At 27.4% G+C, this 16,925-nt stretch overlaps 1 protein-coding gene and 1 long non-coding RNA gene across 21 annotated transcripts in view; one reads left to right on the top strand and one right to left on the bottom strand.

The window, feature by feature from the left end:
* LOC119604304 overlaps nt 1-16,925 on the top strand; it is a 100,511-nt gene that overhangs the window by 55,913 nt on the left and 27,673 nt on the right. The window lies entirely within an intron of this gene.
* Nucleotides 6,671-16,925, bottom strand: part of LOC119604301 (peripheral plasma membrane protein CASK) — a 172,931-nt gene continuing 162,676 nt past the window's right edge. For 18 of the 20 annotated variants that reach the window (XM_037956841.1, XM_037956845.1, XM_037956843.1 and 15 more), the window contains one exon: nt 9,002-9,284. In XM_037956841.1, coding sequence (XP_037812769.1) covers nt 9,105-9,284 — 180 coding nt within the window. In that variant the 3' untranslated portion in view covers nt 9,002-9,104. Of the gene's footprint in view, nt 9,285-16,925 lie in introns of all 20 variants that reach the window. The other 2 variants (XM_037956840.1, XM_037956855.1) reach the window with 2 other exon arrangements.

Below are 16,925 nucleotides of genomic sequence, written 5' to 3'. Positions count from 1 at the left end.
TATTTGATTTTTGGCATAATTCGATTTTTAATGGGTTGATAGTTAATTTTCTTCAATTTGTTTTATATTTCTTCAGAAATATTTCGCTGATAAGTGTTTTATAGCTTCATATTTCTGTGTGACATGTATTAATTGTGTCCTTTATAGTCTGGAGTTTTATTTGCCACATATGTAGCTACTGTATTGGTTTTGTGCGTTCATTTTTGGAAATGTTTATGACTTCTACATATTCTTTCTTTTAATTTACATTTGATAGATTGAAATTCTTGTAGGAATTTATTTATGATCAATGCAGAACAATAGAATTGTCCAAAAGTTGTTTTATATAGTAATTTAAATCTTAGTACTTCTTTATAATAATCATTTTGTTTTGAATGAATCATTGTTAAGTAGAAATTTGTAACCGCTTAGGACTTACAGGCTAGTTTATTGAATATTGTCAAATAAAATTATATTAGAATTAATTTGTGTTGTTTTTTAATCAAACGTGATTCATTTATATGTTTTCGTGCTCAACTGATTCCGCGTACATTGGCCCTTCACCAAAATTTCCAAACGGTAAGCCGAGCAGCTAATTGCTGCATACCTCCACATACCACGTACATTGGCCCTGTAATTATTAATTAATGTTTAAATAAATAATAATAGTTGTGTTTTTTATAATTTTTTTCTAATATAAAAGTTCAGTACAAATTTAAGTAGGCATAAATTTCATAACTAGCGATAGATATAACCATGATATAAATATATTATTTATATATTTTAAACCATGGATATAACTACATAGGGCGACATTCATATGTACTTAAAAATTAAAAAAACATATACACCCTGTGATGGTTTGTGAATTTGATTAGTAAAATTAAATGCCAGGTACAAAATTTCAAAACAGATTAGAAAAAATTTCAATTTTATTTGAATTGTTTGGTGTGGAAAAAACTTCTTTTAAACTAGTTTGTGTGTCAAATAATTCATATTAAGCATCATACCGTTTTATTATTTGAAAAAAGAAAAACACAGCAAATATTGTATTTATTTCAAATCAATTTATTTATTTATTTTTACTAATTCTTTAGTTTTTTAATATTTTTAAATGTCTTACATTTGAGTTTTTTATTGGGTTACTTCCGTCCCGTTTCTTTGAATGAATGTGTGGATGTGATTGAGAACAAATGTATACGTAAATGTATCGTTAAATAAAATGCAAAACTATGTATGTATGTATGTATGTATGTATGTATGTATGTATGTATGTATGTATGTATGTATGTATGTATGTATGTATGTATGTATGTATGTATGTATGTATGTATGTATGTATGTATGTATGTATGTATGTATGTATGTATGTATGTATGTATGTATGTATGTATGTATGTATGTATGTATGTATGTGTGTATATGTTATCACCCTGTAGGATTTTGTGAGTTAACTAAAAAACTATGTATGTATGTATGTATGTATGTATGTATGTATGTATGTATGTATGTATGTATGTATGTATGTATGTATGTATGTATGTATGTATGTATGTATATGTTATCACCCTGTAGGATTTTGTGAGTTAACTAAAAATCAAGTTAACTTTTTGATAACTTCTTATGACTAGCTTCAAAGTAACTCAAAAATGATCGAGGAAATGAACAAACATTTCAATAAAATTTTAAATAAAAAATAAAATAGAAACTCGTATCAAATTTGTCAAACAATTTGTATTGAAAAAATGAAATTATGAAAATGAAAATTTGTTTCAGCAATGAAAAATCAATTTATTATTATTAAATTAACATTTTCAGGAATATAAGACATAGATAATGGTGTATATAGGAAGGAAATGTTTCTGCATATTGAACGCATTTATAATCACTAACAATTTGTTAAAAATAGTATAAAAATATAAGAAAATTGCACAGGTAACTCACAGCTGATCTTTTATTTATGCACTGGAAGCTAACTCATCTTAAGGTAATTTCTGGTTAACTGAAACTGATGTATAGTGAGTGAGTACTGACTCGTTCCTATGACATCACTTTGAAAAACTGAATAGTATTTTATAAGCAAAATGGTTAGCTTTTGAGTCACCTCTGACTCATTTGTGGTTAACCATAAGTTAGTTTTAAGTTAACTCAAAATCCTACTGGGCATATACATCACATGTACATAGATTCTATTAAGCATGACCTACGATTTGAGCAAAGTAAACTATTGGGGTATGTTTCATAAGCGATGTATTTTTTCTTTAACATTTATGGAATAGAAATGAAGTCCAGAGTATTTCGGAAATTTTCATAAATATTGGCTTTAATTATAAATAAAATAATAATAAAAATAATTTCAATAACATAACATAAGTATTTTTATTGAAAAAACATTCAATGAAAAATCTATATTTTTCCGGGAATAAAAAAGTATCCTTTTTCGTAAGACGCATCAAGGCAATATTATTTTTACTATTAAGATTATTTTTAAGATTTAAGAAGAAATTTTAAAACATCATGGTTTTGATAGAAATATGTATTATGCTAAGGCAACCAGTTTAAATTGAGTACACTTTATTGAGTTGACACTTTTTGAATACAGGCTTTTATTTCAGAATCGCCCTCTAACCCACAGTGCAATGTCTGTCTAAGTTAAGATATGGTTACTTTTCATAATAATATATGTATAATAATGTAATTAAAATATTAGTTAATATAATGTTCACAGTTAAAGAACTATTTCCACCAAATTTCATTGAAATAAATAACCGGTTTTAATTTTTTACAATATTAATTCTTATATAAATATATCAAATATAAACATACCATGTACATGCAACTTGTTTCCATTGACTGATTTTATACATATAAAATTTGGTGTAAATATTTCTCTGACTTTCTATTGATATTCTACAAAAATTATAATAATATACATAAGTCGTAGGATGTATAAAATTCAAGTTACGTAAAAAACTAATTTATTTATTACTTATCCACAGTTTACTTTTTTTCCATATAATTTTTCTGAAGTACATTAACCCATTTACGATCGCTGTGCCAATTTGGGAACACTTAGTTTTTAAGGCTGTATTAAAAAACGGTTAACTCTGGTTTATTTATTTTTGCATTATTGAGTAGAGGAAGGTGCTCTGAATAAATATTAAATCAAACAATGTAACTAAATTTACTGTTATTGTTGTAATAATCTATTAAATTTCAGTTTCCATAAATATACCAAAAAAGTAAAACAAAGTATGAAACAAACGGTCTGATAACATGGTAATACCCGTGTCTGCCATTTCACTCTGTTTCTAGTTTTTGTGACAGCTCTAAAACGTTAAAAAACGTTATATATATATATATATATATATATATATATATATATATATATATATATATATATATATATATATATATATATATATATATATATACATATATACATATATACATACATACATACATACATACATACATACATATATATATATATATATATATATATATATATATATATATATATATATATATATATATATATATATATATATATATATATATATATGTATGTATGTATGTATGTATGTATGTATGTACATACATACATACATACATACATATATATATATATATATATATATATATATATATATATATATATATATATATATATATATATATACATATATATATATATATATGTATGTATGTATGTATGTATGTATGTATATATGTATGTATGTATGAATGTATTTCTCTAAAGTAGCTTCATAAAGGAACAAGTAATCTATAAGTATGTTTGTGAAAGGTTTCAGAAAATCGATTTGCCGCGGAAGGTTTTTGCACCTAAATTACCTGAGAAAAATGTTTTCGTTGTTAGATCACTACTGGCTACCACGTAGTGATAGGGCCTTATTTTGGTTATCACCCTAATTTACTTACATAAATTCAATAGGAAACTTATTTGGTTATGTCATATGTATATATCGTCATATAAAATCCAAAAAGCCCTAACTCACATTGAACAAATTTTTCAGGAGAAGCAAAAAACCGTCTAAAATAATAAATAAACCAAAAATGTTCAACATTTTCTCAAGTTAAGCTTATTTCTTATTGACAAATTATTATTTGAAGAAAAATTTGCGGTTTTTGTTTCACTTACGGAGATATGAATCTTACGCCCTAGAGAATTTGTTTTTTCTGAAACCCAAAAGGGCCTAAGTTACATTAAAAAATAGTAAGTTTTAACATTTTCAACTTAATCCAAATCGGTTTTTGTTAGTCAAATAGGCCGAAACATGGAAGGCATCTTTGTTTTCATAAAAATTTTAGGAAATTGGAATTTTTCTTTGAAAAAATTCAAAAACTGATAAAATAATCTTTAAATTACAAGGATTCGCTAAAAATGCCATTTTAGTTTCATTTGATGCCAACTTATAACATTTTACAGTTTCGAAGTTAAAAATTCAAACGAATTTTAAAATTTTCATGAATTTTAAGGTAATTTTAGATCATAACCTTTTAGAATTTCTTTGATAGGGACGTTGATTTTAATTGTAGGAGTGTAAAATTTAGCAGGAACATGTATTTTGATACGATGCATCATAATCCATCAAAAAGTCGATTTTGATTTTTTTGTAACTTAGGGATTTTTGGATTTCATATGACGGCATAATTTGATTTTGTCTTAAAAATTTTAATTTATTTCATTTTCAAAATTATAAAACTCGCGATCAATTCGTTTTGGCTCGAATCGCAAGCGAGTTCTATTTAACGCTCTTTAAATTTTCAACTCTTAATTTTTAAACTCTCGAGTCAAAGGATTTATTCGCGGGAAAATAAAATATTTTAATCGCTCGCGAGCGAATTTAATTCAACTAAATAATGATTACAATAACATATTATTTTATATACAGCGATTTAAACTTACAAATAACCATACAACAATACTCATACAGGACAAACAATAAAGTTATTGACAATTTCCCAAACAATTTATTTCAAAAATCATGCACTTTTTGCATTGTTTGGTCTTCGCTTTGCATGCAGAAGTGACGTAAACAAAAATATCTACACAAAAAACCAGTCAAATAAGAACTATTTAGTTGTTTTTGCAACATATTTTCTTTAGAAGATAATATTTCGTCGAAATTTTTAGAAACCATAATTTTAAAGGCACAATTTTTGAAGAATTTAAAAAAGTCATATTACATACATATTTACTCAATTTTATACTTTTCAATCGATTTCCGGCACGGGTTCACGTTGTCCGATTTTAGAACAAAATAAGACACATTTGTGCAAAATCGATATTAATTAAATAGTAATAGAAATGGTTTTAAAAAATGCGAAAAACCCAAGAAAACCTGAACAAGGACCTTTATTCTTTAATCCAGTTCACCAAATATTTACATCAGGACAAACATTTAGAGAAATGTTATCTTAGAATGAACCAAATTGCGGTAATATCAGCAATTTCCATTTTGGCGTCACCCTAATGTGCATGCTTATTATGTATGTATTTCAAATTTCGAAATTGTTGTATTGTGGTTTCGCATTTCATCTAACGATATGTGTGAATGAATGTACGTACATTCCTACGTACATATTTATTTTTTAACTATCTTGTTATTTATTAGCTTAAAGGGTTTATGCATTTTTATTGTGTGTGTACGTGCATTTATGTATACATATGCGTGTGTTGCTTGTTCATGTGTACATACCATGGTCACAAGGGACAAATATTTGCAAATAATTGTGGCAATTGAAATATAAATATCTATGTACATGATGCTAATTTGAATAAATTTGAATTTGCTGTCAACAAATTGGAACAAATTTAATTTAACATAATTAATTTTTTCGTACGTCACCTATGTATGTATTTGAAAAAATAGTGTTCACATTTTATATGGCAAACATTTGTACAACGTGGCCATAGCTTCAAAATTGAATACATATGTTTTTTTACATATTCATGTACATACATATGTATATACTTATGTAATTTTTAATTTTTCCATTTATTATTTATTGACTTGAAGTGTAATTTATGTTTTGCGTTTAATTTTATTTTTTGTTATATTATTTTTAAGAATCAACAATTTTATTAATTTACTTAATTTATTAATAATAAATAATATGTTTATCCTACTTATTCATTCTGTATGTATATATTGTAATTTATTTTAAATTTTTTCTGTTCTATTATTATTATTTTTATGTGTGTACGTGTTTTAATAAATTTCAGTATTATTACTTTTAATTATCCTTTTAACATTTAACCTTTTAAAAATTCATAAATGTCTTATTTTGCATTGTGTTTTATGTGTTCATTGAGCCCATTTTAATTAAATTATATTTTATTTATTTTTTTAATATTTGGTTGTTTTACTTAATCATTTTTCACAATCGCACACGTACATACATACATGCACATGTATGTATGTATGAATGTACATAACTCGTCTCATATTGGCAAAATTAGTTCTGATTTTGTATTAATACGCACCCTGTAACATAAATACATATACTGACTATATACTTAATATTCATACAAATATGTATGTAATATATCCACATGTATGTACATTTATTCATATATGGTCATACATACATATGTATATCGTACATAGTAGTTTTCGAGACCTCAAAGGGCTAATGTATAAAATTTGGCATCTCAATTTTGTTGTTATTTTTTCGTGAAACTATAAATAGTCGTTAATAGTAAAGTATTCGATACATTTTTAGTTAATTAATCTTAAATAGAAAATAGTACAGACTGCTTAAATAACACTACTAACAATATCAAATGAATAGGGAGGATTCTTATGTTGATGGAAATGGTAATGGGAATGATGAGAATGACTATATATGTATATCAGTGGAGAACAAAGTTAATATTCATACTGTTTTTACTCAACCCATATAGTGAAACCATGGTTTCTTTTAAAAATTAAGTTTTCAATAGTTTTTGCTTAATTTGCGAATGTATGTTTCTTATATTGTTTTTGTTTTATATATGTATGTATTTTAGTTGTAGTTTCCATTTATATTTAGATAAGCTCAGAATATAATATTAAAAAATTGTTTGTGGTTGTAGGTAGGAGTTTCTTTTACATCTATTATTTTCAGAATTGTGTATGAACTCTTTAATCAGAAATGAAAGGAAATAAATAAAACGTACATACATACGTATGAATGAATGAGCTTTGTTTCAAAATTAAACTTGTAATTCTCTTATATGTAAGTATATGTAAATATAAAAAATAAGTTTGAATAATTATATGTATACATAATATGTACATATGTATAAAGTGTTATTATGTACAAGTCTGATCCTTTTTCTTTAATATAATGTGAAAAATAATAAAAGTTATGTTTTTGGAAAATATTAATTTCGAGCAAACAATTTATCTTAAATAATAAATGCACTACGCTACCTTTTTCCCTGAAAAATAAGAAAAATTTATATTTTTTCAATTTTATGGATATGGAAAATATTAATTTCAAGCAAACAATTTATCTTAAATACTAAATGCACTACGCCACCTTTTTCCCTTGCAAAAGAGCTTACTCGTGCAGGTACTTGGAAATTTATAAATTTTAAAACTTTGGAAATCGTGATTTCCTGTTTGGATTCCATAATTGTGTACTCTGTTTAAAAAACAAATAATTATGAAATAATTTGAAATAAAAGTGAAATGAATGTGACAGTTAGTTCCATGACATTACATTTAAAGAGATTTTTTTTAACATTTTGAAACTTATATTTTTGCAATTTATTTTTTCTTTATACTTATAAAAAATAGCGAACAAATGAACGGAATTGTCCGCAATTATATTGTAATTTTGAATGGTGATTTACATCTTAAAAAAACAACTTTTTCTCCACCTGCAACGCTAATACTAAGTGGTATTTTATTTTGCCTGTTTAGCTTTATTCGAATATTTAAATAACCTATCCTCAGTACAAATTAATTCTAAGTACAGTAAAAAATAATTTTAAAGTAAACAAATTATATTTTGTCCTGTATAAATAAATTAAAAAAAAATTATTTGAAAGCGTAACAACAAGCTGAAATTTCCTTAATTTCATATAGTTGAAATAAATGAAATAAAAGAAACATCGGTTTTAGGGGAAGGAAGAAGCTCTAATATTTTTCGTGGTCCGGTATAGTATACATATGTACATGATTACAACTTATTACTAGGGGAAATGGCGATACATGTTGTAATTTTAGCGTTGATCTTAATTAATAATTATGACTTGCAACGATTACATTCTCACCAATATTTTAATTTACATACATTGTGTTATTGTACTCACATTATTGATTTTTAATAAAATAAGCGTAGTAGGTTTAATAATAAATACAAACAGAATTTGTTTTAAACATAATTTATACAATAGATTATCTATTTACTATGAAGTTTTTAACAAAAAACAAAAATAAATATTAACTCAAAATATTTCCACTAACAATAGTACACTTATAAATGCGTATTGTAAGTAAATAAATAAATATAATAGTAGAAAATGTGTATGTATGTATGTATGTATGTAGTTTTCTTTACTTAATACAATTACAAAAAAAAAAAAAGGATAGGGAGGAATGTTTGTGGGTGAAATGTTCTTGTTCTAAATTCATCTAAAATATTATTGAGTGAATAAAAACTAGTAATGGTGTATTATCATGTTAATTACAATTACTGATTAGTTTTTTTCTTGAGATTGATTTAGTGTGTGTATATTTGTATTTGATTCTTTTTTGGTTTGTATGTTTTTCCTATTTGTTGTATTTATTGCATTTAAATTTGTTTTGTTTCAAAGGCAATGGATATAATATGCTGGAGTTGTGTGTTTTGTTTTTGTGCTTTTTTGCCTTTTTAATCACTTGTTTCGATTTTTATAACATTTTACTAGACATATGTATGTAAATAAAAGTATGTGCTGCATTCATTTTTTATATTTAGTACTACTGTGTGTGGTTTCTGCTCATTCTAGTTGTTTTGGATTTTTAGAAATGTTGCCATTTTTCCGTTGAACATTGTCCATTTGTATAAGCTTCCCATTCGCAATCGCAACCTTCTAAGCAGTCGGGACATTCCAGCTCACTATCTTGTCAGTACATCCACGATACTGGTATCCATTGTGATGTGGTTTGCACCCGTTCAATAGCAGTCTCTAAACATGCTATAGTTTCACCGATGTCATTATTTACAATCGTCAAATCAAAGAAATGACCATACATCTGACGTAGCATGTCGGATTCTTTTGCCAAACGTTCCAAACTGCCATCATACTAAAATAAAAAGTTGTAAATTAAATACATGTAAGATTGGTAAGTAAAACTTCAATAAAGTGAACATATAAATAAGAATTAAAAGTAAAAGTTAAAGAATATATTGTGTTAATTTTGCTTCTTTACATAGTTTTTAGAAAATTATGTTAGCTTCCAGGAGGATTTTTATTCCTCCTCGGTGAGGGCTCAAGTGTTGTCATCGAAATCTACAGTCATTAATATTTCTGTTAAATTTAATTTGCAGAAAGAGTATACGTCATATTAACGTATTATCACTTTTCAATGTTTTACAGGTGAAGCAAAAAACTTTAAAAAATTAAAATTATTTAAGATATAAAACCATATATTATATACATATGTATGTACATAAATATGTGTAAAACACAATAGGAGATCAATTTCAGAAGAAAAAATATTACTTTTCGAAGTATTTTTTGAGGATCTATAAAATTGACATTTTTTAAAAATGTTTTATTAATAAGGTTTATTTCGTATTGAAAATGGGTAATATCGGTGTACGACATGGCATAATGATTTGCAGATAGTCCCAATTCTACAACAAATACAACTAAGCAAAAACAACATGGAATTTGTTTTTGTAAAAATATTTTCTAACTGTCAAATAGAAAAATAAATAAAATAAGAAAATTTTATTTTTTAAAATAATTTGCAAGTATGTAATTGCAAATATAAAATGTATGTTTCGGTCATTAGTACAGAGGTCGCCTATGGAATGCTAACGTCATTAATGTTTGTACGAATATTCCTTGCTAAAGCTCTTCCGTTTTTTGGGTTCAGAGGGTGAGCGGATTGCTTCATAGGGAGTTATAGCAAGTTCGCGTGGCCATCGGCTGAGTTCGAGGAATCACAAGCATTATTGATTTAGATCTTTTCAAATTCATTGGGAAGTTGTCGTGAAAAAATTAAAAACACTATTATATACATTAATACTTTTTTAAAATTACATACATATATTAGAACAAATTGCGGCTGTAGTCTGATTTCAATGAAATTTAGTGGAAATAGTTCACTGATGTTGCAGATAATGAACTCTAAGTGATGTAATAGAAATTAATTAGGTATTTTTAGCTAATATTACAAAAAAAATTTGTGACATAATAAGTTATTTTTCCAAAATTTCATCCATAAAAACCGGTTAACCAACACACCCGGTTAGTCGGTTTCGGCTTTTGAATACCTTTGATTTCTTACCTACAGTTTAGTTTTAAAATTAATACATTTTACAGCCATACGAATTATAGGAAATTATTTAGGGTGTAAGTAGTTTTTGTAAATTATGTTCTTGTTTTTGAAGTTGCGTTTTTGTTTTTTCAAATTGCGTTTGCAATTTCTGAAACAAAGCGACCGACATCAACGTACCTCGTTGAATGCTGCAAAGCAACTAAATAAAATATTTGTATTTTTGACGCTCTTGTTAAGAAGTTCGTATGCGATCGTGTTGTATATATGTAAATCGCCGAAAATCTTCGTATTCAGAACAGTACTAGCGCCGGTCTATGATGTAAATATGTATATTCATTAGGATGACTTAATAAATCTTATATAGTGATGCAAAATGTCGGAATCGTCTGAATCCCACAAAACGATTCTCCTTTCCAGGTATTGCCGAAATTTAGCTCGAATAAACGTTAACCCGTGGCGCTTGTCGCTCAAAATGTCCAAAAAATTTTAATGTTTGGCCAAAAAGCTTACATATGGAGCCATAACTTCTGAACAACATACTTATTATCTCAAAAGAAAGCTAATATTGTTCTGCAAAATTTATATTCTATGCATACTTTTTTTGTTATTATACCCTTCACCTTCGTGAGAAGGGTATATTTATACCCTTCACCTTCGTGAGAAGGGTATATTTATACCCTTCACCTTCGTGAGAAGGGTATATATAAGTTTGTCATTCCGTTTGTAATTTCTATAATATAATTTTCCGACCCTATAAAGTATATATATTCTGGATCCTTATAGGTGTGTTTCATTGCCTTGAGTATATTGTTTTTGTTTCTTGGTGCATTCAGTTTCGTATGTTTGGATGTCTGTTGGTTTCATTGCGTTGTGTATTTTGTTTTTGTTTTTTTTTAGTATTTCGTTTTGTATGTTTCATTGCCATGTGTATATTGATTTTGTTTCTTGGTGTATTCAGTTTCGTATGTTTGGATGCTGTTTGTTTTACTGCCTTGTGTATTTTGGTTTTTGTGTGGTTATTTCGTTTAGCGTTGTTGTTGTTCATTTTGTTTTGCTATTGCTATAATAATGATCAGAGGGCGAAGTCGACTTTAAATTGTCGACGGCGGCGGCTGAGGCAATATAATTCGGCGGCGGCTTAAAGTCGGCTCAGAGCCGAACGTTTTTAGGGAAATTTAAACTCTTAAATTTATGTTCAAAAATAATGTAAAAATTTTGAGACTGGAGGGTCACTTTGCTTAAAATATTAATAATAAATGGTTTTTAAAAAAGGCTCAAAAGTTTCTAGATTTAGTCTACTTTAATTCCCATTTACACTCTCTGGAATCTTACGAAGAAATTGTGGATAGTATAGCCATATTAGGGAACAAATAAAAAATATTTAAATTTACAAGACATACATTTACATATCATTTAAATAATTTTTTTGCAAAATATAAATGTTATTAATATAAAAAAATGTTAGCATAATAGTTCCGAAACAACTTATTGCGCATTCACATTCATATAAAAAAATATAACAACGAATATACATATCGGGAGTATTGAAAAAATCTTGTACGTTTTCAAAATATAATTTGGCCAATAACAATTCATTATGTTACAGAATCAAAAATAATTGGTCCTACAGTCTATAGCCTAGTTAATAAAGACATTAAAAAATTTGAGTCGTCTTAAGCCGAGTGTTTCGGCGGTGGAACAATCAACTAAATATAGTTCGGCGGCGACTAAGCGCCGACTCGAAGCCGGTCGACTTCGCCCTCTGATAATGATATCGTCCGGAAAATTAAATAAATTTAAATTTTACGAAATTGATATTTATTAAATACACTATGGTGAAGGGTATATAAGATTCGGCAAAGCCGAATATAGCACTTTTACTTGTTTTTATTTAATTTCAAATTAAATTGATTTATTTCAATATTTAACCTAGCCTATTGGACATAATCGGTTACAAATTTCTGCTTGAAATAGGTATACATAAAAAAATATATAAATAACAAATATTTAAAAAATCAATTAATAATAAAAAGAATTGTAAAATAATTTGAAAAAAAAAAAAAAAATAAACATGTAAGAAAGTATAGCCGGGCGCGGCAGACCTACACCAGTTATGAATATTAAATGTGATTTATTTTTCGTAATGAAGCATTTATTTTCAATTTATGGATTTAAGCAATTTATGGACGAAAAACTAATTTTATGAAAGAGGCTTTATGGGGACAAGGGGCAAATATAGACCGATCCCGATAATATTTTGTGAATAGATTTATATTTATATAATATTTATTTGTACTGAAATTCATAGCGATATTAGTGTTTACACGTGACTTTTGGGCATTCAAGTCATTTTCTGAAGGGAACTTTGTATGGGAGCTAAGGTCAAATGAGGCCCGATCTTTATGAAATTTGGCCAGGCCATCAAAGCCAGTCAGACGGACGCACATGGCTTAGAATAGGATATATACCCTCCCTACTAAAGTGGTGTAGGGTATAAAAATTATTGAAAGTACACTGAAAATAATCCATGCCTAAAATATACGAAAAATGTCGTATATTGTACGAAATGCTTCGTGGTTTCCCACCACGAAATTCTTTCGTAATATGCAAAATTGTACGAAATATTTTAGTAAAATGCAAAATAATTTTATATAATTTTAGAAAAAAAATTTGTTCATTTTACGATTTTTTTAAAAACATAAATATGTTAGTTCTTTTAAAATAATCATTGTAGATTTAAAAAAAGATTGCGAATTAAAAAAAAAAACAATTTTTTTATGTTTTTTAAAAAAACATAAAAAATTTAAAATTACGTTTAATTTAACTCGCTTAAAATTACGAATATAACAAAAAAAATTCGTAACAAAATAATTTTTTTTTGTGAAATCAAAAATAATTCTTGTATTTTACTAAATAATTTTGTTACGAAAAAAAATCGTTACTTTTTTTAAATATTACATGTCTTAACGAAATTATATTTGTAAAAGAAAACAAAGTTTCTTAATATATACGAAAAAAGATATTACGACAGGTTTTCGTAAAATTAGAAAAGGGGTTGATTAAACAATATTTCGTATTATTCACAAAATTTTCGTATATACATATTACGAAAAAAGTAGTTACGAAATTTTTTTTCGTAAAGTTAAACATGGATTATTTTCAGTGTAGTACAACCAAGATTTAAATCGTTCCAAATAATAATTCAAATTGCCAAAGGGTAGCATTTTCCTAAATCATCAAAAACCGGCTAAAAAATACAAAAAAGTTATCTACATATTTACATAATTTCATGTTTCTAGCCAATAACAACACCCTGCTTCATTTGTAACGTGTTGTTCTTTCTGTGCTTTGTTTTTATAAACAAGCAAGTACAAGAACAAAATTTACCGTACGATGCTGTATAAAAAAATTAACATTTTTAAGCAGTAGGAAAAGGTTATTGCCATCCACCTGGCGTGGTGAATGACTCCAGGAGTTCTAAAACCCACAAATACGAGAACCAACTGCAATAGCTCCTTGTAGTCATCTCTGGGTGGCTATCGGTTTATTTTATCTCGATTTCAGCAGTAACATTTGAAATTACTGCTTACTTAGCTGCTTTTGTATTATATTGTTACTGATACCTGTGCCGTATTTTCCATTGTCTATCTTGGGCTACTCAGTGAGAATTCTATTGCAAATGTCTATATGAGGTCCAATGGTTGATCCCATCTTTGTGTCGAATACGCGTCTTAATAGAATTTCCAAGATATGGCGACGGTACGCTAGGTATAACAATTCTCTTCCTAATATTTACTCCAGCATGACGCATGCTCCTTTGAATCTTCGCGTGTTGGATAATGTAGTGTGGAAACACATCACCTTGACGGGCGATTAGTCCATTATTTGTTAAAAATAATGAACTAATTTGTTATATAAGTTTTTAAATAGTAACATGATGTTTTATATATCACCGATTTTTAATATTTTTTTTCAAAACGTTACGTTTTTGAAAAATTTTTTCCATTGTCTATCATGGGCTACGCAGTGAGAATTCTATTCCAAATATCTGTATGAGGTCCAATGGTTGATCCCATTTTTGTGTCGAATACGCGTCTTAATAGATTTTCCAAGATATAGCGACGGTACGCTAGGTATAACAATATTTGCTCCAGTATGACGCATGCTCCTTTGAGTTTTCCCGTGTTGGATATTGTAGTGTGGAAACACATCGCCTTGACGGGCGATTAATCCATTATTTGTTAAAAATAATGAACTAATTTGTTGTATAAGTTTTTAAATCGTAACATGATGTTTTATATATCACCGATATTTAATATATTTTTTCAAAACATTACGTTTTTGAAAAATTTTTGGCTTATTTGAATAGGTTCATTAATTAACAAAAACAACTACCAATTGTTTTTTTAAGAAACGTTTTTTATTTTTATAAACATTTTTACAAGGTTGTAGAAATGATTTAGTTGTTAGTATATCTGCCGTTATTCGATATAACTTCGAAATTTCAAATTTCGGCGCAAGCCTTTTTAATTCCCTCAATTTGGGCTTCTTTTGTGTCATACTATCTATCCGACTTACATACTACGTACATATGTACATACATACATATATACTTTACGAGTTAGAATATCCGAAGCATTTTCAATAATAAATACACTATGCCACATAAGTCTACAAACGATGTGTGTATTGACCTGTACATATTCAGCAGAATGTGTTAGCACTGATCTAGCATTATGTATCTAGTTACTATCATATTATCAGCAGAAAATATGATTAGGGTATGCACTGAGCGTCAAAAGTGAATATACAACCGTGGCTTACTTTGTTTTATTATTATAATGCAGGACATAAAAGCGATTTGTATATAAAATTTGTAAAAGTAAAATTCTTAAATATTAATATTAATTAATAATGTGTGTATACATATACATATGTATGTGTGTATATATCAGCGTTGCCACTTTGGTCCAATTGGACCAAAATTGGTAGTTTCAAATCTCTAAAATGACTTTTGGTAGTTTGGTCGGTAGGTTTAAATTTTGGTCCAAATTTGGTAGGATTAGATAATTTTGATCTCATGCATATTAATTTATAAACATTTCTTACCTTCTTATGGCAAAGTAATAAGAATTTTAATAAATACGTCAATGTTAAGTTTATCCCTGTTAAGTTTGTATTGTTTGTTCTAAGAAAATATTAAGTTTCTATGGGCAGTGTCACACGTTCAATATATATCGTGATATTTGCTGTATTGTGATATGTATTGAACGTGTAGCATGTAATATTGACGGATCGTGTTCCATATCACAGAAAACCCCAATTTTCTGAAATCCAAAATTCGTATCAATATTTATAATGGATCGCGTGATAAATATTGAACGTGTAGCATGTTTTGTGATATCAATCACGATACATTTGTAAAATTCGGAAAAATAAATAAAATAAAAAAAACAAAGTCAAATATTTTTTTTTATGTTAATAAAATATATAAAAGATAATAAATTTTTTCTAAATTTGTATGAATTTGGAGTTTTCGCAGCATTCTAGTTATCATCGTACGACCCGTGTAGCACGAAATAATGAAAATACTGACGCGATAAATATTGAACGTGTAGTATACCGAGCTATTCATCAAACTATTAAAATGGGCCGTGATTCATATTGATCAATATATATTGAACGTGTGCCAGTGCCCTATGTATTTCAACATTTCTGATTCATGAATGTCAGTAAGTTAGTTAGTTTGAAATGAGGATGTTAAATAAAATCGGAAGGAATACTTCTAGGCTTGCATCGGTCCCATTGTGAACTTCCTAACCAATGCCTCAGGTGGGAATTGAACGCACAACGTCAGGTCTGACTATAAACCACTAACCTACTGGAGGCCACACTAATTCATTTTTTCTAAGAAGCCAGATTCATAAATGAATATATAATTTGGTGGGACTACTACCTTACAAACTGAATCACAAAATTAATAGCCCCTTTTAGCAAATTAGTTAACCGTAGTATAATAAAAGGATTTATCCAATGGTGGATATACATATATGATTCGTCATAGATGAATATAATACTATTACTATTTTCTCGGGAATGATTTTGGTACAAATTTTGTCGAAAACAGCAATTATGTATTTCATAACTATATAGTACCAAAGTGTTTGGAAATTTTGTCTAATTGCGTAAAAGTAAACCATTGATTCTTCGGAACAAATCATTGTATGATATTACATATTAGTTTTAAAAATAATGAAACTCTAGACAGAAGCAATTGTCCCTAATGAAAAATTTTGTAGTTTTTGGAACGTTTTGGTAGTTTTTTGTCGGAACTTTGGTAAGAAAAATAAATTGTGAGTGGCAACGCTGGTATATATATAATTTTAATGGGAAACTTTTTTGTCATTGTATGTATGTACATATGTATGTATGTCATAT

The sequence above is a fragment of the Lucilia sericata genome, unplaced genomic scaffold (genome assembly GCF_015586225.1).
Source record: "Lucilia sericata isolate MDLA Ls3-8-SP2 unplaced genomic scaffold, ASM1558622v1 Contig000381F_arrow, whole genome shotgun sequence".
Lineage (NCBI taxonomy): Eukaryota > Metazoa > Arthropoda > Insecta > Diptera > Calliphoridae > Lucilia > Lucilia sericata.
Note: the sequence above shows the minus strand (reverse complement) of the source record. Positions and strands in the feature narration are given on the sequence as shown.